General features: G+C 49.5%; 1 protein-coding gene across 1 annotated transcript in view; it reads left to right on the top strand.

Annotated features, from left to right (window-relative positions):
• The first annotated feature begins 335 nt into the window (after positions 1–335).
• Positions 336–23757, top strand: part of LOC139242168 (probable G-protein coupled receptor 139) — a 147768-nt gene continuing 124346 nt past the window's right edge. Inside the window, exon 1 of the mRNA XM_070870261.1 lies at positions 336–651. Coding sequence (XP_070726362.1) covers positions 336–651 — 316 coding nt within the window. The remainder of the gene's footprint in view (positions 652–23757) is intronic.

Genomic DNA, 23757 nt, shown 5'->3' on the forward strand with positions numbered 1-23757 from the left:
TTGTCTGCTGAGCTAAAGGTAGATCCATCATTTAATGTCTCATTGATCAAACATCTGTTCATTTCATGTTGTCTTTATCCCCATTTCATTTATTGATTCCTTATTATTTTTGCAATAAACCCTGCATTCATTTCCTCAGGTACTAGAATTAGATTATATCATTTCATGTCACTAATGATTTGCAGATTGCAGACCGAATCCCATCAATCTTCTGCTCTTGCTCCCAGCCTGATGTTTAATTTAACTGGTTATTTCCTTTCCTCACAGTGAACTTAGTGACGATAATGATCCTGTCCCGGGGAAAGTGTGGACTCTCCAAATGTGTCACTCGTTACATGGTGGCCATGGCAACAGCGGATCTACTGGTGGTGATCCTGGATCTGATACTGAGGCACATTCCGATGCGTTATAAGGAACAGTTTATTTTCGTGTATTCCATCCCCCTGTGTAATATCCACGCCGTCCTGCTCTATGCAGCCACAGACTGTTCTGTCTGGTTCACCATCACTTTCACCTTCGATCGATTTGTGGCCATTTGTTGCCAGAAGCTGAAAACTAAATATAGCACCGAGAGAACGGTGGCTGTGGTTCTGGGAACAGTGACTGTGCTGAGCTGTTTAAAGAACATACCCTGGTATTTTATGTTCACAGGTTGGTATGTGCTTTATAACAACCCCTGGTTTTGTGATGTGCATGACATTTATTATATATCATTGGGCTGGGGAGCATTCGAACTACTTCATTATATTCTAACCCCGTGTGTCCCATTTATTCTGATCCTGCTGCTCAATGCTCTCACTGTCAGACACATTTTAATGGCCAGCAGAGCTCGCAGGAGACTCCGGGGTCACAGCATTGGGGAGAGTCCCAGAGACCCCGAGATGGAGAGTCGCAGGAAATCCATGATTTTATTGTTTGTTATCTCGGGGAATTTCATCCTGTTATGGGCAATGTATATGGTGGCTCTTATGGAAAACCGGATTGGTTGGATTACACGACATGTAGGTATACCTATGTTTGTAACTGAACTGGGATACATGCTGCAGCAGCTGAGTTGCTGTACAAACACTGGTATTTACGCCGTGACACAGACTAAGTTCCGGGAGCAGTGGAAGAATGTGCTGAAATATCCCTTTGTTGTAATTGTAAAATGCATTAAACGATAAGAAGCAGCAGAGACTTTACAGCCTCAGAACTCAATGCCACCAGATAATGGGGGGGAAATCCCGGTTGGGGGCTTCCTTCGGACAAATGCCTCCGACCGGAGGATATTTTACGTAAACCTTCGATTCCCATCCGAGACCTTCATTCCATGTGTAGCGTTAGGGAAATGGCCTTCCCCATACGTACAGTAAAGCTGGAGTCACATGGGCCTGAAGCACCAATCACGCTGCAGTATTCTCAGTGATAATAATGGCAACTCGCTTTTTCAGAGTTCCCATTATTATCAATGTGAATAAACACCTCAATATTGAAAAGCAACAGAATAAATTAAAAAACACCTCACATATTTAAAATTAATTGAAATTAAAGTCAATTAAATCTTTTGGAAAAAAAAATACTTTTTGTAATTTTTTTTAACATGTTTCAATAAGGTTTAAAATAAATGATCCTTGGTGGAAAGGGTTTTTACTGTAAAAATATGTATTTAAGTTTATTTTTGATATGTTTAAGAACTCTTACACTGGTAAAAGTAATGTATCGACCTGCTTTTACCTGGTTTAAGAGTTTGAAGGACATTCTCTGGGCATGATTTTGGCAAATGACTCAATCTCACCCACACAAATGGTCTTCTCCCCAGGATATGGAGAATCCATATGGAGAAATCTTTGACAGATCGGAAAAGCCGGTTTCCGGGGCATGTACACTTGGGCCTGACCCGGTGAGGCCGGAATTTAAGGCCCATTGTGTCCGAGTCACTCTCCCTCATGGTGAATATTATCACACTCACTCACACACTGTCTACACAGGGCTCCCTGGGCGGGGAGTGACAATCTGTCAGGATCCTCTGCAAGGTCAGCAGTGACCTGCAAAAGGATGGCACCCCCTAAAGTACCACCTAAAGTAGCTGGTCTCCCGCCTGCACTAAGGTGGCGACATCCGTTGCCTAGACAATGGGGTAGTGTTCCTCAGGACCCCTCCCTGCCTCACATATGGATGTCCTCACTGGCGCTCGGCACAGCATATACAGCTCTGGTACCCAGCACAAAGCTGGCGGCAGGATCTATTCCCATTGGCTGGTTGATGTCACTGACCTTCCCCTTCCCAGAAGTGAGGCCAGGTGATTTACAGCGAGAGTCGAGGTCAGCAGCAGATAGAGGTTTGTTCACCAAAGCAGTGAGTGAGTGGCTAGGGGGAGCCACTCGGCCCGGCCCTGCACCAATCCCCACAACCCAGCATGGTAAGGAGGAGGTCCAACACCAGGTACGATGGCAGCTCCTGTCGGCCAGGCTTTACATCAGTGCCTGAATCTGACTGCAAGAGACCTACGTTTGTCTTCACTAATCGTTTTCTCTTCACATATCTGTGGAAGATTTTGCAGTAAATAGGAGCACGATTAGTCCATTGAGCCCCTCGAGCCTGCTCTGCCATGCAAGATCGTGGCAGGTGGAGGCTTATAATAAATGCACCGAAAGAATCCTGGGTGATTTTAACCTACATATTGATTGGACAAAGCAAATTGGCCAGCGTAGCCCCGAGGAAGAGTTCATAGAGTGTATCCTGGATGGTTTCCTTGAACAGCATATTGCGGATCCAACCAGCGAGCAGGCTATCTTAGATCTGGTACAGTGAAATGAATGACCATAACATGGTTCAATTTGAATTCTGTTGGGCGGTGAGTAAGTTAGTTCTCAAACCAGTGACCTAAGCTTAAATTATTGAGAAAACAAAGGTATGAAGGCAGAGTTGGCTAAAGTGGACTGGGAAAATAGATTAAAGTACGGGACGGTTGATGATCAGTGGCAGACATTTAAGGAGATATTTCTTAACTCGCAACTAAAATATATCGCAATGAGATGGAAAGACTGTAAGAGAAGAGATAACCATCCGTGCCTAACTGAGGAAATAAGGGATGGCATCACATTGAAAACAAGGGCCTGCAATGGGCCAAGATCAGTGGGAGACCAGAGGATTAGGAAACTTTTAAAAGCCAGCAAAGAACAAATACAAAATTGACAAAGAGAGGGAAGATAGAGTATGAAAGTAAACAAGTACAAAATATAAAAACACAGTAAGAGTTTCTACAGGTACATAACAAGGAAAAGAGTGGCTAAAGTAAATGTTCCTCCCCTGCAGGATGAGACTGGGGAATGGTAGAGACGTTCAACAAATATATTGTATCCGTCTTCACTGTAGAAGCCACTGAAACATCCCAATAGTGGATAAGCAAGGGGCTGTAGGGAGGTTGGAACTTCATACAATCACTATCGCTAATGAAGTAGTACTCAGTAAAATAATGGGACTAAAGGCGTACAAGTCCCCTGTGTCATGTATTTAACCATCTTGTAATGATATAGTCATGTAACTGTAACTCATGCACACTGTACCTGTACCCTAGAAATGCACACCCTGACCACAGGGGGTCAACTTGCGGGAGACACTCCTCACCTGGGTTTCCAGGTATAAAAGGGCAGGTCCCACCCAGGGTCAGTACTCCTTGTTCCTGTCAATAAAGGTGAAGGTCACAGAGTGACCGTGTCTGATATATCCATGCCTCGTGTGAGTTTGTAGTAAGGTGCAGGGACACGACATTTGGCGACGAGAAACGGGAATCACCGAACCACGAGGATGGCCACCGGTGGCACAGAGGAACGTTACTGTATGGGTGAGGACTGGGACAACTTTGTGGAAAGACTCCAGCAGAGCTTTGTCACAAAGGACTGGCTGGAAGAGACAGCGTCTGACAAGCGGAGGGCGCATCTACTGACCAGCTGTGGTCCACAGACGTATGCATCTACTGACCAGCTGTGGTCCACAGACGTATGCATCTACTGACCAGCTGTGGTCCACAGGCGTATGCATCTACTGACCAGCTGTGGTCCACAGACGTATGCATCTACTGACCAGCTGTGGTCCACAGACGTATGCATCTACTGACCAGCTGTGGTCCACAGACGTATGCATCTACTGACCAGCTGTGGTCCACAGACGTATGCATCTACTGACCAGCTGTGGTCCACAGACGTATGCATCTACTGACCAGCTGTGGTCCACAGACGTATGCATCTACTGACCAGCTGTGGTCCACAGACGTATGCACCTACTGACCAGCTGTGGTCCATAGATGTATGCACCTACTGACCAGCTGTGGTCCACAGACGTATGCATCTACTGACCAGCTGTGGTCCACAGACGTATGCGCTGATGAAAGACCTGCTCGCACCCCAAAAGCCAGCGGACAAGTCTTTTGAAGAGCTCAGCCAGCAAGTAGTGTACACATGGCACCGGTGTCGGGAGGGACAAAACGTCTCAGACTTCGTGGCGGAACTGCAGTGCTTGGTCAGTTTCTGTAAGTTCTCTGATGCCTGCAGGGGGGAGATATTAAGGGACTTTTGCCATCGAGGACATTAATCATGCCAGCATTTTCAGCAAGCTCATAGAGACCAAGGACTTGACTTTAGAAGGGGCGGCGTTGAAAGCTCAGACCTTTATGGCAGGGGAAGAGGAGACCAAGCTAATTTACGCATGCAGCACTGGTCCCAACGTGGGGATGGACCAGGGAGTTAACATGTTGAAAACTGCTCGGGACCCCGCAGGCAGGCAAGGGCATTTCGAAACCGTCCAGGCAGTAACAGGCTCTAGGGTGGGCCTGCAACAAGGACAATGGAGAGGGGATCGGCAATTCATGCCATCTCGAGGAACAATGCGTCCCGCGATAGGACCATGAACACCCACCATCAGAGTGCTTAGAAACAGCCAAATGGGCAATCAGAGGGGAATGCCGGGTAATAGTCCCTTTGTTAACAACAATCTCAATCTCAGCTCATGCTGGAGATGTGGGGGGTAGACACACTGCAAGAAGCTGCAGATTCCAGCAATATACCTGTAGGATTTGTAATGTCAGTGGACACTTGGCCAGGATGTGCAAAAAGGCAGTAGCGAGGCTAATCTGTGAGATAGAGGAACCAGACGAGGGATCTGCAATGCAGGATGATGCCTGGGGTAAAGCCATGGATGCTGAAGTTCAGCGGGTTCACGTGGCTGACGTCCACAGCTCATACACTAAAACGTCATCCATGATGATGCAAGTCTTACTGAATGGCATCCCGGTGCACATGGAGCTGGATACGGGAGTGAGCCAGTCACTCATGAGCGCCCAACAATTTAAGAGACTATGGCCACACAGAGCTAGCAGGCCCAAACTGGAACACATTGAGACGCAGCTACGGACGTACACCAAAGAGATCATCCCAGTGCTGGGCAGTGCAAACTTGGTGGTAACATATAATGGATCACAGAACCGGCTGCCACTCTGGGTCGTTCCGGGAAATGGCCCCGCGCTTTTGGGGAGCTGGGATGAATTCGAAATGGGGGGAAGTGCACGCCATTTCATCCGTGGAGCGAAGTTCATGCTCACAGGTCCTGCAAAAATTCAGGTCACTGTTTCAACCCGGTGTCGGAACGTTCAAGGGCACAAAAGTAGTGATACACATCACTCCGGACGCTAGACCAGTGCACCACAAGGCCAGAGCAGTGCCGTATGTGATGCATAAAAATATTGAATGTGAATTGGACAGGCTCAGAGAGGGCATAATTTCGGCCGTTGAATTCAGAGACTGGGCCAGTCCCATCGTTCCTGTGTTTAAAGCAGACGGCTCGGTCAGGATTTGTGGCGACTACAAAGCCACCATCAACGGAGTGTCACTGCAAGACCAATACCCGCTCCCGAGAGCGGAGGACCTTTTTGCCACGCTGGCAGGTGGTAAGCTGTTCACGAAGCTGGACCTCACTTTGGCCGACATGACTCAGGAACAGACTGAAGAATCCAAGCTTCTGACCATCACGACACACAAGGGATTATTTATCTACAACAGGTGTCCGTTTGGCATTCGTTCGGCAGCAGCTATCTTTCAGAGAAACATGGAAAGTTTGCTCAAGTCCATCCCTGGAACGATTGTGTTCCAAGACGACATTCCCATAACGGGTCGAGACACCGAGGAACACCTCCACAACCTGGAGGAGATGCTACGCCGATTGGATCGGGTAGGCTTGCGGCTGAAAAAGGCCAAGTGTGTGTTTTTGACCCCAGAGGTCGAGTTTTTGGGCAGGAGGGTTGCTGTACACGGGATCAGGCCCACTGAATCAAAAACTGAGGTGATTCACCGTGCACCCAGGCCTGGAAACACGTCGGAGCTGTGATCATTCCTGGGACTTTTGAACTATTTCGGGAACTTTCTGCCGAACTGAAGCATGTTGTTGGAGCCGTTACACATGTTCCTGCGGAAAGGTTGTGAATGGTTTGGGGGGACTGTCAAGAACGGGCTTTCAATAAGGCGAGGAACCTGCTGTGTTCCAACAAACTGTTGACTTTGTATGACGCCTGTAAAAAACTGGTTTTAACATGCGATGCGTCATCCTACGGGGTTGGGTGTGTGTTGCAGGGTAATGATGACGGCCGACTCCAACCAGTGGCTTACACCTCCAGGTCGCTCTCCCAGGCAGAGCGTGGATACGGCGCGGTTGAGAAGGAGGCACTCGCGTGTGTGTACGGTGTGAAAAAGATGCACCAGTACCTCTTCGGTAGACGGTTCGAGCTAGAGACTGACCACAAGCCGTTAACATCCCTGTTGTCCGACAGCAAGGCTGTCAATGCTAATGCATCAGCTCACATACAGCGCTGGGCCCTCACACTGGCTGCGTATGACTACACCATACGGCACCGGCCAGGCACCGTAAATTGCGCTGACGCACTCAGCGGGCTCCCACTGGCCACCACCGAGGGAGCGTCGGAGCAGAGCGCTGAGATGGTCATGGCCGTTGAGGCTTTTCACACTGCGGGCTCCCCCATCACAGCCCGCCAGATCAAACTCTGGACCAACAGGGACCCCCTCCTATCCATGATAAAGAAATGTGTCCTGACTGGGGACTGGGTGCCCGCACACAGAGTGTGCCCCGAGGAGATCAGACCGTTTCACAGACGGATGGATGAGCTCTCCATCCAAGCCAACTGCCTGTTATGGGGCAGCCGGGTAGTCATGCCCCAGAAAGGAAGGGAAGCGTTCATCAGGGAACTCCACAGCGAGCACCCTGGCATCGTGTTAATGAAGGCCATTGCCCGGTCACATGTATGGTGGCCAGGGATTGACTCAGACCTGGAACACTGAGTTCACAGATGCACGATGTGTGCTCAGCTGGGCAATGCCCCCAGGAAGGCCCCACTCAGCCCGTGGCCCTGACCCACCAGCCCATGGTCACGTATTCAAATCGACTATGTGGGCCCATTCATGGGGAAAATGTTCCTGATCGTTGTCAATGCGTACTCGAAGTGGATCGAGTGCATCATATTAAACTCGTGCACGACATCCACCACCGTGGAGAGTCTGCGTATGGTTTTCGCGACCCACGGTTTGCCGGATATCCTGGTCAGCGACAATGGCCCGTGTTTTACCAGCCATGAGTTCCAGGAGTTTATGTCGGGCAATGGGATCAAGCACGTCCGGACAGCGCCTTTCAAGCCGGCCTCCCTATATTCAAATCTAAATTGTTGATATATACCGCAAAAAGCAAGGGACCCAGTACTGAGCCCTGCAGAACCCCACTGGAAACATCCTTCCAGTCACAAAAACATCCATCAATCATTACCCTTTGCTTCCTACCTCCAAGCCAATTTTGGAGCCAACTTGCAATTATACATTCACCTGACTCCGACCGCAAGGGACCTACGTTTGTCTTCACTAATCTTTTTCTCTTCACATATCTATAGAAGCTTTTGCAGTCAGATTTTATGTTCCCGGCAAGCCTCTTCTCATACTCTATTTTCATCCCTCTTAATTAAACCCTTTGTCCTCCTCTGCTGAATTCTAAATTTCTCCCAGTCCTCAGGTTTGCTGCTTTTTCTGGCCAATTTCTATGCCTCTTCCTTAGATTTAACACTGTCCTTAATTTCCCGTGTTAGCCACGGTTGATCCACCTTTCCCGTTTTATTTTTACTCCAGACAGCGATGTGCAATTGTTGAAGTTCATCCATGTAATCTATAAATGTCTGGCATTGCCTATCCACTGTCAACCCTTTAAGTATAATTTGCCAGTCTATCCAAGCCAATCATCGAAGTTACCTTTCCTTAAGTTCAGGACCCTAGTCTCTGAATCAGCTATGTCACTCTCCATCTTAATAAAGAATTCTACCATATTATGGTCACTCTTCCCCAAGAGGCCTCGCACAACAAGATTGCTAATTAATCCTCTCTCATTACACATCACCCAGTCTAGGATGGCCAGCTCTCTCGTTGGTTCCTCGACATATTGTTCTAGAAAACCATCCCTAATACACTCCAGGAAATCCTCCTCCATCGCATTGCTACCAGTTTAGTTAGCTCAATCAAGATGTAGATTAAAGTCGCATGATAACTGCTGTACCTTTATTGCATGCATCCCTAATTTCCTGTTTGATGCCATCCCCAAGCTCACTACTATTGTTTGGTGGTCTGTACATAACTGCCACGAGCATTTTCTGCCCTTTGGTATTCCGCAGCTCCACCCATACCGATTCCACATCATCCAGGCTAATGTCCCTTCTTACTATTGCGTTAATTTCCTCTTTAACCAGCAACGCTACCCTGCCTACTTTTAATTTCTGTCTAACCTTCCTGAATGCTGAATACCCCTGGATGTTGAGTTCCCAGCCTTGGTCACCCTGGAGCCATATCTCTGTAATCCCAATTATATCATAATCGTTAATAGCTGCGTGCGCAGTTAATTCATCCACCTTATTACAACTACTCCTCGCATTGAGGCACAGAGCCTTCAGGCTTGTCTTTTTAACACCCTTTGTCCCTTTAGACTATTTCTGCAATGTCACCGCTTTAGATTTTTGCCTTGGGTTTCTCTGCCCTCCACTTTTACTATTCTCCTTTCCATCTTTTGCTTCTGCCCCCATTTTATTTCCCTCTGTCTTCCTGCATTGGTTCCCATCCCCCTGCCATATTAGTTTAACTCCTCCCCAACAGCACCAGCCAACACTTCCCCTCGGATATTGGTTCCGGTCCTGCCCAGGTGCAGACAGTCCGGTTTGTACTGGTCCCACCTCCCCCAGAACCGGTTCCAATGCCCCAGGAATTTGAATCCCTCCCTGCTGCACCACTGCTCAAGCCACGTATTCATCTGAGCTATCCTGCGATTCCTACTCTGACTAGCATGTGGCACTGGTAGCAATCCTGAGATTACCACCTTTGAGGTCCTACTTTTTAATTTAACTCCTGGCTCCCTAAATTCAGCTTGTAGTACCTCATCCCACTTTTTACCTTTATCGTTGGTACCTGTATGTACCACGACAACTGGCTGTTCACACTCCCCCTCCAGTATGCCGACAGCTGCTCCGAGACATCCTTGACCCTTGCACCAGGGAGGCATCATACCATCCTCGAGTCTCGGTTGCAACCGCAGAAACACCTTTCTATCCCCCTTTGATGCATTTTGTGAATGCTAATAAGGAAAGGGTAAACACATTAAGTGGTAGGCCACTTAATAGTGCAGATGAACAAAGGGACCTTGGAGTGCTTGTCCACAGATCCCTGAAAGTAGCAGGCCAGGAGGATAAGGTGGTTAAGAAGGCATATGGAATGCTTGCCTTTATTGGCCGAGACATAGAATATAAGAGCAGGGAGGTTATGCTTAAATTGTAAAGTACTTTGGTTAGGCCACAGCTGGAGTACTGCGTGCAGTTCTGGTTGCCATATTGCAGGAAGGATTTGATTGTACCTGAGAGGGTGCAGAAGAGATTTACTAGGATACTACCTGGAATGGAGAATCTTAGTTATGAGGACAGATTGGATAGGCTGGGTTTGTTCTCATTGGAACAAGGAGGTTAAGGGGAGACCTCATCGATGTCAACAAAATATTTAGAGGCCTGGACATATGGATAGTAAGGGTCTATTTCCATTGGTGGAGGGGTCTATTACAAGGGGGCATAGTTTTAAGGTGGTATGTGGAAGGTTTAGAGGGGATTTGAGGGGGGGTTCTTTACGCAGAGGGTTGTGGGGATCTGGAACTCGCTGCCTGGAAGATTGGTGGATGCAGAAACCCTCACCACTTTTAAGAGATGGTTGGATGGGCACTTAAAGTGTAGTAACCTGCAGGGTTACGGACCTAGAGCTGGTAATTGGGATTAGACTGGATGACCTTTTGTTGGACGGTGCAGATATAATGGTAAGTACTGCAGGGAATAGAATACGGCCAGGGTGATCTCCTGGACTAGTGTCGATCGCCTGGATGTGTTGGAGAGGAATTTTCCCAGATTTTTTCTCCCTAAATTGGCCTGGGTTTTTATCTGGTTTTTGCCTCTCCCAGGAGATCACATGACTCCGGTTGGGGTGGAGTGTAGAATGTTTCAGTATAAGAGATGTCACAGTTGTGTGAGGCGGACTGGTTGGGCTGGGTGCTCTTTGCCTTTCCATCATTGTTCATAGGTTTATATATAACCTTCAGGGCTGCTGACCGAGAGCCGTGTGGCTCTTTGTCGGCCGGTGAGGACACGATGGGATGGAATGGCCTCCTTCTGTGCTGTAAATTTCTATGTTTCTATGTTGCTATGGAATTTAGGGTGAGAAGGGTGGACCCTGCAAGGGAACAGACTCTCTGGCTCCCAGGACAAATTAATCAAAGTGAGTGTTACCCATGGGAGCCAGCGCCAGATCCAGTCAATAAAGTGAACCATCTTGCCAGCTTCTGACTGGGGATTGCCGTTGGACTCAGCTATTGACTGGGTGAAATCTCTGAGCCACACACCAGGCAGGTCCCAGAGACAATCCCCAGTCTGCACATACAAATGTACACAAAGACTGTCAGTAGATAAAGTCTGTCAGACAGAATAACCTGGCATGTTCCTGTCCCACCTCCCAGTAACACTATCTCTCGGAACATACAAAGAAACGTGGCCAATTCAGGAAAAGCCTCCGGGCAATTGCTCTCCAATTGCCTGAGGCTCCAGGGAGAGCACTGTTGCTCCAGTAACATCACAATCTAAAGAGTCCACTCATTCCCTGTAACTGGCAATGTCCTCTCAGAAACGTTTCAACTTCCCCTTTTAAAGGTCTGTAGTGAGCCCACACTCACCATATGAGCTCACACTCACTCTGAGTTCATGACCCTCCTGTCCTCCCTCAATCACTCCCTCCATGTAAATTCCTCAACCCATATTCACAGACACCTCCTAGGCCTTGCAATCTCTCGTTGCCTTGTTACTCCAACAGTGTCAATTACAGATGGGACCATCTCTGACCATTTCCTTGTATCGCTCTAGACCCACATGCCCCTTTCCCCAAGACAAACCTACTCCTTTCTGTATCTGCCCCTGGAATAAAACTCTCCCCAAACTCTCTTACAACTGCACTTATCAACTCAAAACGGTCCAACCTTTCGCCCTCTTTTAACAATGGCATTTCTGCAGTCACCGATCTGCTCAACCAGACCCTCACCACCACCTTTCATTCCCTAGTCCCTATTAAAAATAATACGCTTTCCAATGCTTGCTCTTACCCCTGGTACAACCCTCATCCCACTGCCCCGCTCTCTCCCCATAGCCCTGTATCAATCCCAAACTAATCCCACTGCCCCTGCTCTCTCCCCATAGCCCTGTATCAATCCCAAACTAATCTCACTGCCCCACTCTCTCCCCATAGCCCTGTATCAATCCCAAACTAATCCCACTGCCCTGCTCTCTCCCCATAGCCCTCTGTCGTTTCACAGATACTCTCAGAGTGAGATGGGTCTTCGAGTCACCAGTCAGTGTACAGATGCAGTATATTGTAGATAAATGTGAGGTTATCCACTTTGGTTGCAAAAACAGGAAGGCAGAATATTATCTCACGTTGACAGATTAGGAAAAGTGGAGGTGCAACGAGACCTGGGTGCTGGTACAACCCTCATCCCACTGCCCCGCTCTCTCCACATAGCCCTGTATCAATCCCAAACTAATCCCACTGCCCCGCTCTCTCCACATAGCCCTGTATCAATCCCAAACTAATCCCACTGCCCCACTCTCTCCACATAGCCCTGTATCAATCCCAAACTAATCCCACTGCCCCACACTCTCCCCATAGCCCTGTATCAATCCCAAACTAATCCCACTGCCCCACTCTCTCCCCATAGCCCTGTATCAATCCCAAACTAATTCCACTGTGCCACACTCTCCCCATAGCCCTGTATGAATCCCAAACTAAACCCACTGCCCCACACTCTCCCCATAGCCCTGTATCAATCCCAAACTAATCCCACTGCCCCACTTTCTCCCCATAGCACTGTATCAATCTCAAACTAATCCCACTGCCCCACTCTCTCCCCATAGCCCTGTATCAATCCCAAACTAATCCCACTGCCCCGCTCTCTCCCCATCGCCCTGTATCAATCCCAAACTATTCCCATTGCTCCGCTCTCTCCCCATAGCCCTGTATCAATCCCCAACGAATCGCACTGCCCCACTCTCTCCCCATAACTCTGTATCAATCCCAAACTAATCCCACTGCCCTGCTCTCTCCCCATAGCCCTGCATCAATCCCAAACTAATCCCACTGCCCCACCCTCTCTCCATAGCCCTGTATCAATCCCAAACTAATCCCACTGCCCCGCTCTCTCCCCATTGCCCTGTATCAAACCCAAACTAATCCCACTGCCCCACTCTCTCCCCATAGCCCTGTATCAATCCCAAACTAATCCCACTGCCCTGCTCTCTCCCCATAGCCCTGTATCAATCCCAAAATAATCCCACTGCCCTGCTCTCTCCCCATAGCCCTGTATCAATCCCAAAATAACCCCACTGCCCTGCTCTCTCCCCATAGCCCTGTATCAATCCCAAACTAATCCCACTGCCCCGCTCTCTGCCCATAGCCCTGTATCAATCCCAAACTAATCCCACTGCCCTGCTCTCTCCCCATAGCCCTGTATCAATCCCAAACTAATCCCACTGCCCTGCTCTCTCCCCATAGCCCTGTATCAATCCCAAATAATCCCACTGCCCTGCTCATTCCCCATAGCCCTCTATCAATCCCAAAATAATCCCACTGCCCTGCTCTCTCCCCATAGCCCTGTATCAATCCCAAACTAATCCCACTGCCCCGCTCTCTCCCCATAGCCCTGTATTAATCCCAAACTAATCTCACTGCCCCACTCTCTCCCCATAGCCTTGTATCAATCCCAAACTAATCCCACTGCCCTGCTCTCTCCCCATAGCCCTCTGTCGTTTCACAGATACTCTGAGTGAGATGGGTCTTCGAGACAACAGTCAGTGTACAGATGCACTATTTTGTGGATAAATGTGAGGTTATCCACTTTGGTTGCAAAAACAGGAAGGCAGAATATTATCTCACGTTGACAGATTAGGAAAAGTGGAGGTGCAACGAGACCTGGGTGTCATGGTACATCAGTCATTGAAAGTTGGCATGCAGGTACAGCAGGCTGTGAAGAAGGCTTATTGGCATATTGGCCTTCATAGCGAGAGGATTTGAGTATAGGATCAGGGCGGTCATACTGCAGTTGTACAGAACCTTGGTGAGGCCTCACCTTGAATACTGTGTACAGCTTTGCTCTCCTAATCTGAGGAAGGACATGCTTGCTATTCGAAACATCGAAACATAGAAAATAGGTGCAGGAGTAGGCCATTCGGCCCTTCGAGCCTGCACCACCATTCAATGAGTTCATGGCTGAACATGCAACTTCAGTACCCCATTCCTGCTTTCTCGCCATAACCCTTGATCCCCCTAGTAGCAAGGACTATATCTAACTCCTTTTTGAATATATTTAGTGAATTGGCCTCAACAACTTTCTGTGGTAGAGAATTCCACAGGTTCACCACTCTCTGGGTGAAGAAGCTTCTCCTCATCTCGGTCCTAAATGGCTTACCCCTTATCCTTAGACTGTGACCCCTGGTTCTGGACTTCCCCAACATTGGGAACATTCTTCCTGTATCTAACCTGTCTAAACCCGTCAGAATTTTAAATATTTCTCTGAGATCCCCTCTCATTCTTCTTAACTCCAGTGAATACAAGCCCAGTTGATCCAGTCTTTCTTGATAGGTCAGTCCCGCCATCCCGGGAATCAGTCTGGTGAACCTTCGCTGCACTCCCTCAATAGCAAGAATGTCCTTCCTCAAGATAGGAGACCAAAACTGTACACAATACTCCAGGTGTGGCCTCACCAAGGCCCTGTACAACTGTAGCAACACCTCCCTGCCCCTGTACTCAAATCCCCTCACTATGAAGGCCAACATGCCATTTGCTTTCTTAACCGCCTGCTGTACCTGCATGCCAACCTTCAATGACTGATGTACCATGACACCCAGGTCTCGTTGCACCTCCCCTTTTCCTAATCTGTCACCATTCAGATAATAGTCTGTCTCTCTGTTTTTACCACCAAAGTGGATAACCTCACATTTATCCACATTATACTTCATCTGCCACGCATTTGCCCACTCACCTAACCTATCCAAGTCACTCTGCAGCCTCATAGCATCCTCCTCGCAGCTCACACTGCCACCCAACTTAGTGTCATCCGCAAATTTGGAGATACTACATTTAATCCCCTCGTCTAAATCATTAATGTACAGTGTAAACAGCTGGGGCCCCAGCACAGAACCTTGCGGTACCCCACTAGTCACTGCCTGCCATTCTGAAAAGTACTCATTTACTCCTACTCTTTGATTCCTGTCTGACAACCAGTTCTCAATCCACGTCAGCACACTACCCCCAATCCCATGTGCTTTAACTTTGCACATTAATCTCTTGTGTGGGACCTTGTCGAAAGCCTTCTGAAAGTCCAAATATACCACATAAACTGGTTCTCCTTTGTCCACTTTACTGGAAACATCCTCAAAAAATTCCAGAAGATTTGTCAAGCATGATTTCCCTTTCACAAATCCATGCTGACTTGGACCTATCATGTCACCATTTTCCAAATGCGCTGCTATGACATCCTTAATGATTGATTCCATCATTTTACCCACTACTGATGTCAGGCTGACCGGTCTATAATTCCCCGTTTTCTCTCCCTCCTTTTTTAAAAAGTGGGGTTACATTGGCTACCCTCCACTCCATAGGAACTGATCCAGAGTAAATGGAATGTTGGAAAATGACTGTCAATGCATCCGCTATTTCCAAGGCCACCTCCTTAAGTACTCTGGGATGCAGTCCATCAGGCCCTGGAGATTTATCGGCCTTCAATCCCATCAATTTCCCCAACACAATTTCCCGACTAATAAAGATTTCCCTCAGTTCCTCCTCCTTACTAGACCCTCTGACCCCTTTTATATCCGGAAGGTTGTTTGTATCCTCCTTAGTGAATACCGAACCAAAGTACTTGTTCAATTGGTCTGCCATTTCTTTGTTCCGCGTTATGACTTCCCCTGATTCTGACTGCAGGGGACCTACGTTTGTCTTTGCTAACCTTTTTCTCTTTACATACCTATAGAAACTTTTGCAATCCATCTTAATGTTCCCTGCAAGCTTCTTCTCGTACTCCATTTTCCCTGCCCTAATCAAACCCTTTGTCCTCCTCTGCTGAGTTCTAAATTTCTCCCAGTCCCTGGGTTCGCTGCTATTTCTGGCCAATTTGTATGCCACTTCCTTGGCTTTAATACAATCACTGATTTCCCTTGATAGCCACGGTTGAGCCACCTTCCCTTTTTTATTTTTACGCCAGACAGGGATGTACAATTGTTGTAATTCATCCATGCGGTCTCTCAATGTCTGCCATTGCCCATCCACAGTCAACCCCCTAAGTATCATTCGCCAATCTATCCTAGCCAATTCACACCTCATACCTTCAAAGTTACCCTTCTAATAGTTCTGGACCATGGTCTCTGAATTAACTGTTTCATTCTCCATCCTAATGCAGAATTCCACCATATTATGGTCACTCTTCCCCAAGGGGCCTCGCACAACGAGATTGCTAATTAATCCTCTCTCATTAGACAACACCCAGTCTAAGATGGCCTCCCTCCTAGTTGGTTCCTCAACATATTGGTCTAGAAAACCATCCCTTATGCACTCCAGGAAATCCTCCTCCACCGTATTGCTTCCAGTTTGGTTAACCCAATCTATGTGCATATTAAAGTAATCTATTATAACTGCTGCACCTTTATTGCATGCACCCCTAATTTCCTGTTTGATGCCTTCCCCAACATCCCTACTACTGTTTGGAGGTCTGTACACAACTCCTACTAACGTTTTTTGCCCTTTGGTATTCTGCAGCTCTCCCCATATAGATTCCACATCATCCAAGCTAATGTCTTTCCGAACTATTGCATTGATCTTCTCCTTAACCAGCAATGCTACCCCACCTCCTTTTCCTTATATTCTATCCTTCCTGAATGTTGAATGTTGAATACCCCTGGATGTTGAGTTCCCAGCCCTGATCATCCTGGAGCCACGTCTCCGTAATCCGAAATCCCTTCTTCACTCAGTTCTCTACCACAGAATGTTGGTGAGGTCAGTTCATTAGATAGATTCAAAAGGGAGGTGAATGTGGCCCTAATGTCTAAAGGGATCGAGGGGGATGCTGAGAAAGCAGGAATTGGGTACTGAAGATGAAAGATCAGCCATGATCATATTGAATGGTGGTGCAGGATCGAAGGGCCGAATGTCCGAAACCTGCACCTATTTTCTATGTTTCTATGTTCCCGAGAGAGAGGGACTGAGAGACAGCAGACAGTGTACAGGTATCTCCCTGAGGGAGAGGGACTGAGAGACAGCAGTCAGTGTACAGATATCTCCCCGAGGGAGAGGGACTGAGAGACAGCAGTCAGTGTACAGGTATCTCCCTGAGTGAGAGGGACTGAGAGACACCTATCAGTGTACAGATATCTCCCTGAGTGAGAGGGACTGAGAGACACCAGTCAGTGTACAGATATCACCGTGAGGGAGAGGGACTGAGAGACACCAGTCAGTGTACAGATATCTGCCTGAGTGAGAGGGACTGAGAGACACCGGTCAGTGTGCAGATATCTCACTGAGGGAGAGGGACTGAGAGACACCAGTCAGTGTCCAGATATCTCCCTGAGGGAGAGGGACTGAGAGACACCAGTCAGTGTACAGATATCTCCCTGAGGGAGAGGGGACTGAGAGACACCAGTCAGTGTACAGGTATCTCCCTGAGGGAGAGGGACTGAGAGATACCAGTCAGTGTACAGATATCTCCCTGAGGGAGAGGGGACTGAGAGACACCAGTCAGTGTACAGATATCTCCCTGAGGGAGAGGGACTGAGAGACAGCAGTCAGTGCACAGGTATCTCCCTGAGGGAGAGGGACTGAGAGACACCTGTCAGTGTACAGATATCTCCCCGAGAGAGAGGGACTGAGAGACACCAGTCAGTGTACAAACATCTCCCTGAGGGAGAGGGGACTGAGAGACAGCAGTCAGTGTACAGGTATCTCCTTGAGGGAGAGGGACTGAGAGATACCAGTCAGTGTACAGATATCTCCCCGAGAGAGAGGGACTGAGAGACAGCAGTCAGTGTACAGGTATCTCCCTGAGGGAGAGGAACTGAGAGATACCTGTCAGTGTACAGGTATCTCCCTGAGGGAGAGGAACTGAGAGATACCAGTCAGTGTACAGATATCTCCCTGAGGGGGAGGGACTGAGAGATACCAGTCAGTGTACAGATATCTCCCTGAGTGAGAGGGGACTCAGAAACACCAGTCAGTGTACAGATATCTCCCTGAGGGAGAGGGACTGAGAGACAGTGTCACTGCACAGATATCTCCCTGAGGGAGAGGGGACTGAGAGACACCAGTCAGTGTACAGATATCTCCCTGAGGGAGAGAGACTGAGAGACACCAATCAGTGTACAGATATCTCCCTGAGGGAGAGGGACTGAGCGATCCCAGTCAGTGCACAGATATCTCCCTGAGGGAGAGGGGACTGAGAGATATCAGTCAGTGTACAGATATCTCCCTGAGGGAGAGGGACTGAAAGGCACCAGTCAGTGTACAGATATCTCCCTGAGGGAGAGGGACTGGGAGACACCAGTCAGTGTACAGATATCTCCCTGAGGGATAGGGACTGAGAGACACCAGTCAGTGTACAGATATCTCCCTGAGGGAGAGGGGACTGAGAGACACCAGTCAGTGTGCAGATATTTCCCTGAGGGAGAGGGACTGAGAGACAACTGTCATTGTACAGATATCTCCCTGAGGAAGAGGGACTGAGAGACACCAGTCAATGTACAGATATTTCCCTGAGGGAGATGGACTGAATGACACCAGTCAGTGTACAGATATTTCCCTGAGGGAGAGGAACTGAGAGACACCAGTCAGTGTACAGATATCTCTCTGAGGGAGATGGACTGAGAGACACCAGTCAGTGTACAGATATTTCCCTGAGGGAGAGAGACTGAGAGACACCAGTCATTGTACAGATATTTCCCTGAGGGAGATGGACTGAGAGACAGCAGTCAGTGTACAGATATCTCCCTGAGGGGGAGGGACTGAGAGATACCAGTCAGTGTACAGATATCTCCCTGAGGGAGAGGGACTGAGAGACACCAGTCAGTGTACAGATATTTCCCTGAGGAAGAGGGACTGAGAGACACCAGTCAGTGTACAGATATCTCCCTGAGGAAGAGGGACTGAGAGACACCAGTCAGTTGTAGGGGAGGACAAAAACCCCCTCATTTTACCCAGAAGGAAAAGGGCTGTGGGATCAGTCTGTGCTGTGGATTGAAACCGATACAGTTTGACCTTGGCAGAGCAGTGATTTGACGGGGGAGGACACCGGAGGGCCAATGGTGAGACAGAGTCAGCCCGAAGCATGGGGCTCTCAAGCCAATGGGAGAGCACTTGCTCAAACTGTGGGACTGACCCACAGCCATTATCGGACTATTGTCTTCCCCATGTTTACACTATGGAGGGAAATTATGCAGACCTTCAGAAAACCAGGGAACCCAAACCAACCCAAGGGCCTACACAATGGCTACAGGAGGCCAACGCAATCAACACCTACTCAAACCTTGAGTGGGTTAACATCAGTGGAAAAAACCCGCAATTATCTGAAACTGCTGCATTTTTCAAAATCACAAAGCCCACCAGTGGGAAGAATCGATTTCAGCAGGAGAGGTGGACTGGATAATCTGGCTATAAAAACAACCACAAGCCTCTCAACACTGAAGGAAAACCAGTGTCCGAAGACACCGAAGATAGAAGCAACAAACCACCAGACTGCGGAAGGCACAGTAGTGAGTATAACCTCTGGTCCCCAGAACTCCCAACTCAGTTAGGCCAGGAAAGGTGGGAGGTTGGGCATTGTACTGCTAAACTGGTGTAAAGATTTTCGTTGTGTCCGTTTAGTGGGATTTAGGGGGATTGTTTTGTTGGTGTATTGCCGTTTGTTGAGTTACACCTTGTCAAATAAATTGGAAGCCTAAAGTTCCTCTTGGAATCACCTTGTCTCAGTTCTATTGTATTACATCTCCTGATCGTGAGTCTTATGTCAGAACCGTGTAAGGGAAGCTAGGAGCGCCTCGAAAACGCTCAACTGTGTGTCACAGGCTAGGGAAGAAGGGGTTAGGAGTGTTTGACACTCACAGGTGCCTCACAGGCCAGGCATAAGCTGTGGGGACGTACGAGTCTCAAAACTCCCTTCATAAGCTGTGGACACAGTCTCTCCAGGGGTGCTCTTGCAGCACTCAGGGTACCTCACAGGCCAGGCATAAGCTGTGGACACAGTCTCTCCAGGGGTGCTCTTGCAGCACTCAGGGTACCTCACAGGCCAGGCATAAGCTGTGAGGGCAGAAGGCCAGAGAGAGACACCCAAGGCACAATAACCCTGTGAAAACCCTTTACAGAACATGGCGACCATGGCAGGACATAAGCAAACAGGAGATGTTAATATAACAGATGAGGTGATAAGAGAGGAAACTAAAATGGAGGAGAGAATTTCCTCATACATTTGTGGCAAGGTGAACCTCACCAAACCTTGGGTACAAGCCCTCACTCGGGCAGAGCGCCCAGTGGATGCTGCTGCTCAGTGGACAGCAGGGAAAGACCACAACCACAGGGTGGAAAAGGCCATCTGGCTTATCTGCCTCACCCGCCAAGTCCGAAAGCTCGACCAGCGGGTGAAGGACTTGGAACAGAGTCTTCAGAAATCAGAGGAGCTCTCTGCTATCCGGGCTGTGGTTGGGGACAACCTGCTGACCGAATTAGCTGGGGAGCAGCAAAGGAACCGGCAGTTGGAGGAGACCTTCCGAAATAGCCGGGACTATCTTCAGTGTCAGGTCACTGAGGCCAAGGGAAGTGAGGGGTCCCTCCGGGAACAGAACTCTCGGTACACCCAGAAAATGTGGGAACTGAAGAATGAATTAAAAGACGTACAGGCAGCCTATAAAGTGGCCAGTCGCAGTGAGTTTGCAGATCACGGTCCCTGCCAGGAGAGGATTAAAACTCTCAGCCATGCTCTATCCCAGGCAAAGGGGATGGTCGCCCTGATAGGACCCGGAGGGTCCACAGGGGACAAAGGAGAGTATTGGGGGGTAGAGGAGAACCCAAAGGCAAGAGGCGCCCGACCACCTCCTGAGGCACCGGTGGTTTGTCCGGTGGGGTACCAGGAGGAGTGGGGCACGCAGGTAGTAGCATACCCAGGGCTGGGGGCAGGACCAATGTGTCCCGCTCGGCAGCAGGGATGTGAGGCTCCAGCCGAGGGTCAGTTAAAGGCTGGATCAGGAGACCAGGCACTGTCTGCTGCACCGGCTATGGTGGGACAGCCGGAGGTAGAGGGACCAGCGCAGAAAGATCCTGAACCAGGGCGGATGTGCCCGGTCAGGCAGCACAAGTACGGTCCTCCACAGGGAGGTGGCCAAGGTCAGGGAGCGCTGGAGAGCGACTTTATTATTCCCCATGGAGTTCAATCACTCAGGGCCATGGTGGCCCATTTGGCCAAACTCACTCGCAGTGGGGACCCGTCTATCCACTTCATGGAGGTGATGCAGGCCGGGGAAATTAATGGGTGCGACGAGGAAGAGACAGCCAAGCTGCTGCTCTTCTCTCTGGACACCAAATTGTACCAGGCTCTACCGGCAGAATGCCGGAGGGGACAGCGTACATTTACTGAGGGCCACAGGGCCGTCCTTGAGGCTATGGGCTTCGATGACGGCAGTCCTTTCGAACGGGTCGAAAGGACAAGGCAGCTCGCAGGGGAAACCCCGCAGGCGTTTGTGGACAGGCTGTGGGTGGTATACCACGCAGCCTGTGGGGAGCTCCTCGACCGGGCGAATCTTTCCGCGGTACAGACTGGCCGCTGGCTGAGGATGCTGGGGGCAAACTGCTTGCCCCGGCTCAAGGCCAGGGCAGAACTGTGGTTCGATTCCCGGGACCCCAACCTCACCGAGGAAGCAGTGGTCAGGCAATTGGCACTGGTCCAACGGAATGGAGGAGGGGAGGAGGAGAAAACCTCCAAAGGTCGGGTAAATGAAGTAAAACCCAACTCGATTCCCAAAAGGGAATGGCACCAGGAGGGTGGCTGCTCGTCTGATGAGGAGGGAGTGTGCTACGGGTGCGGGAAAGCTGGGCATTTTAAAAGGGATTGCAGGAGCCCAGTAAAGAGATATGGGGGAGAAGTCCTTCAGGAGCTGCCCAGAGTGGGGGAAGTGGAGTGAGCTCCTCACCATCCCTTGACCAGATAGTAGCTGCAGTGAGGACAGTGCTGGAGGGGACTGGGAAGGTAGCCACGGCAACAGGCAGGGAAGCACCAGCAACCCTGCCAGTACAGAGGCCGTGACTAGCCCAGACCCAGCCTGTATACCTGTGTCCACTAGAATACGACCCCTGGGGACGACCCTGGGTCAAGATGGAGGTTGAGGGTGTATTGGGGACCTACCTTTTGGACACTGGTGCTTCCAGCACCATAGTCCATTCGGAGGACCCCACAACCTCACCTCTATCAAACGGGGTGCCGTATCAACTAGGTGGGTTCACAGGTAATGAGAAGGCTGGGTTTTTCTCAGTCCCGCTCACAGTTCATTGAGGAGCACTCCAAACACAATGGAAGTGCGTCCTGATGAACTGGGAGCAGGTGGGAAAAGGGATTTTGGGGGCTGATTTTATCATCGCTCGCCAGATCCTAGTAGACTTGAGGAATCACTGTCTATGGGGCACAGTGGGCACGGGAGCAGAGGGACAAGTCATGGTTATTGATCAGAAACAGGGAAAAGGGACTCTGTGTACAATGAAGCCAAAAGGGGGTTACGACCTGGAGGTTCTGGTCGGTAACACCCCGGCTGAGTACCGGGCCTATGTACAAGCAAATCTTGCAGCATTTGCCACCCATAAACACGACTGTGGGAGAGTCACAGGAGTGGAGGTTAGAATAGATGGGGATCCCATGTCCCGCCCGCAAAAGCAGTATGGCTTTCCCCGAGAGGCAGAAGCAGACTTGGAGACAGCTTTAAGCTCGCTTGTCGAGCAGGGTGTTTTGAGACCCATAGCCACCCATGTCAACTCCCCGCTTTGGCCGGTTAGGAAACCGGACAATTCTTGGAGGGCTACGGTGGATTATAGGGTGCTCAATAAAAACATCCCAGCTTGTGCCCCCACAGTAGCGACGGTTGTGGATCTGATCGGGGAAATCCCTGCATCCACAACCACGTTCAGTGTTGGACATATCCAACGTGTTCTGGTCTATCCCTGTACGGAGGGAAGACCTGTACAAGTTTGCCTTCACCTTCCGGGAACAGCAGTATACATGGAGCTGCCTCCCACAGGGCTTTCATAATAGTCCCAGCACCTTTCACCAATGCATGGCGAACTGCTTAACAGGTTCAGCCAGCCACACCAGCTGGTCCAGTATGTGGACGACCTGTTGTTGTTCACAGACAGCAGTGAGGAACACGGTCCACTGCTGGCCGAACTGCTGGTCTTACTGAAGGAAGGGGGTTTTAAAGTTAACCCCAAGAAAGCCCAGATAGGTCTAGGAGAAGTAAAATTCCTGGGCCTGACGATAAGGGCAGGAGAAAGGGCCATTGATGAGGCTAGAAGAAAGGCAGTGCAGGAACTCCCTGTCCCTAGGGATGTGTCGGGGGTAAGGTCTTTCCTGGGAATCACTGGCTACTGTAGGGACTTCATCGAGGACTATGCAGCCACTGCCGCCCCTCTGCTCAGACTCCTACATAAGGGGGTCGAGTGGGAATGGGACAAGGGCTGTGAGGCAGCATTTGTCCGTCTTAAGAGAGACCTGCAGGTAGCACCAGCCCTCGGGGCAATTGATGGGGGGGAGGAATTCTTCCTGGAGGTGGCAGCCAGTGGTGACAGCTTAAGTGCAGTGTTGCTCCAGGGGTGAAACGGTCAGCTGAGACCAGTGGTGTACTCCTCCAGGGTCCTCACGGAGGTAGAAAAGGGATACTCCAATTGTGAGAGGCACTTGCTTGCCACCCACTGGGCAGTATAGAGAGCTCTGATCTTTACCGGAATATCCCCCATTACACTCCTCACCCATCATACCCCGACACAGATGCTGTTGGACGGGAGGATTAAGGACGGGACAGTGAGCAGTGCTAGAATCACTCGCTGGACCCTCCTCCTCTCCCAAATTACTTTAAAGGTCAAGGGCCTCTGCGAGCCC

The sequence above is a fragment of the Pristiophorus japonicus genome, unplaced genomic scaffold, assembly GCF_044704955.1.
Source record: "Pristiophorus japonicus isolate sPriJap1 unplaced genomic scaffold, sPriJap1.hap1 HAP1_SCAFFOLD_124, whole genome shotgun sequence".
Classification (NCBI taxonomy): Eukaryota; Metazoa; Chordata; class Chondrichthyes; family Pristiophoridae; genus Pristiophorus; species Pristiophorus japonicus.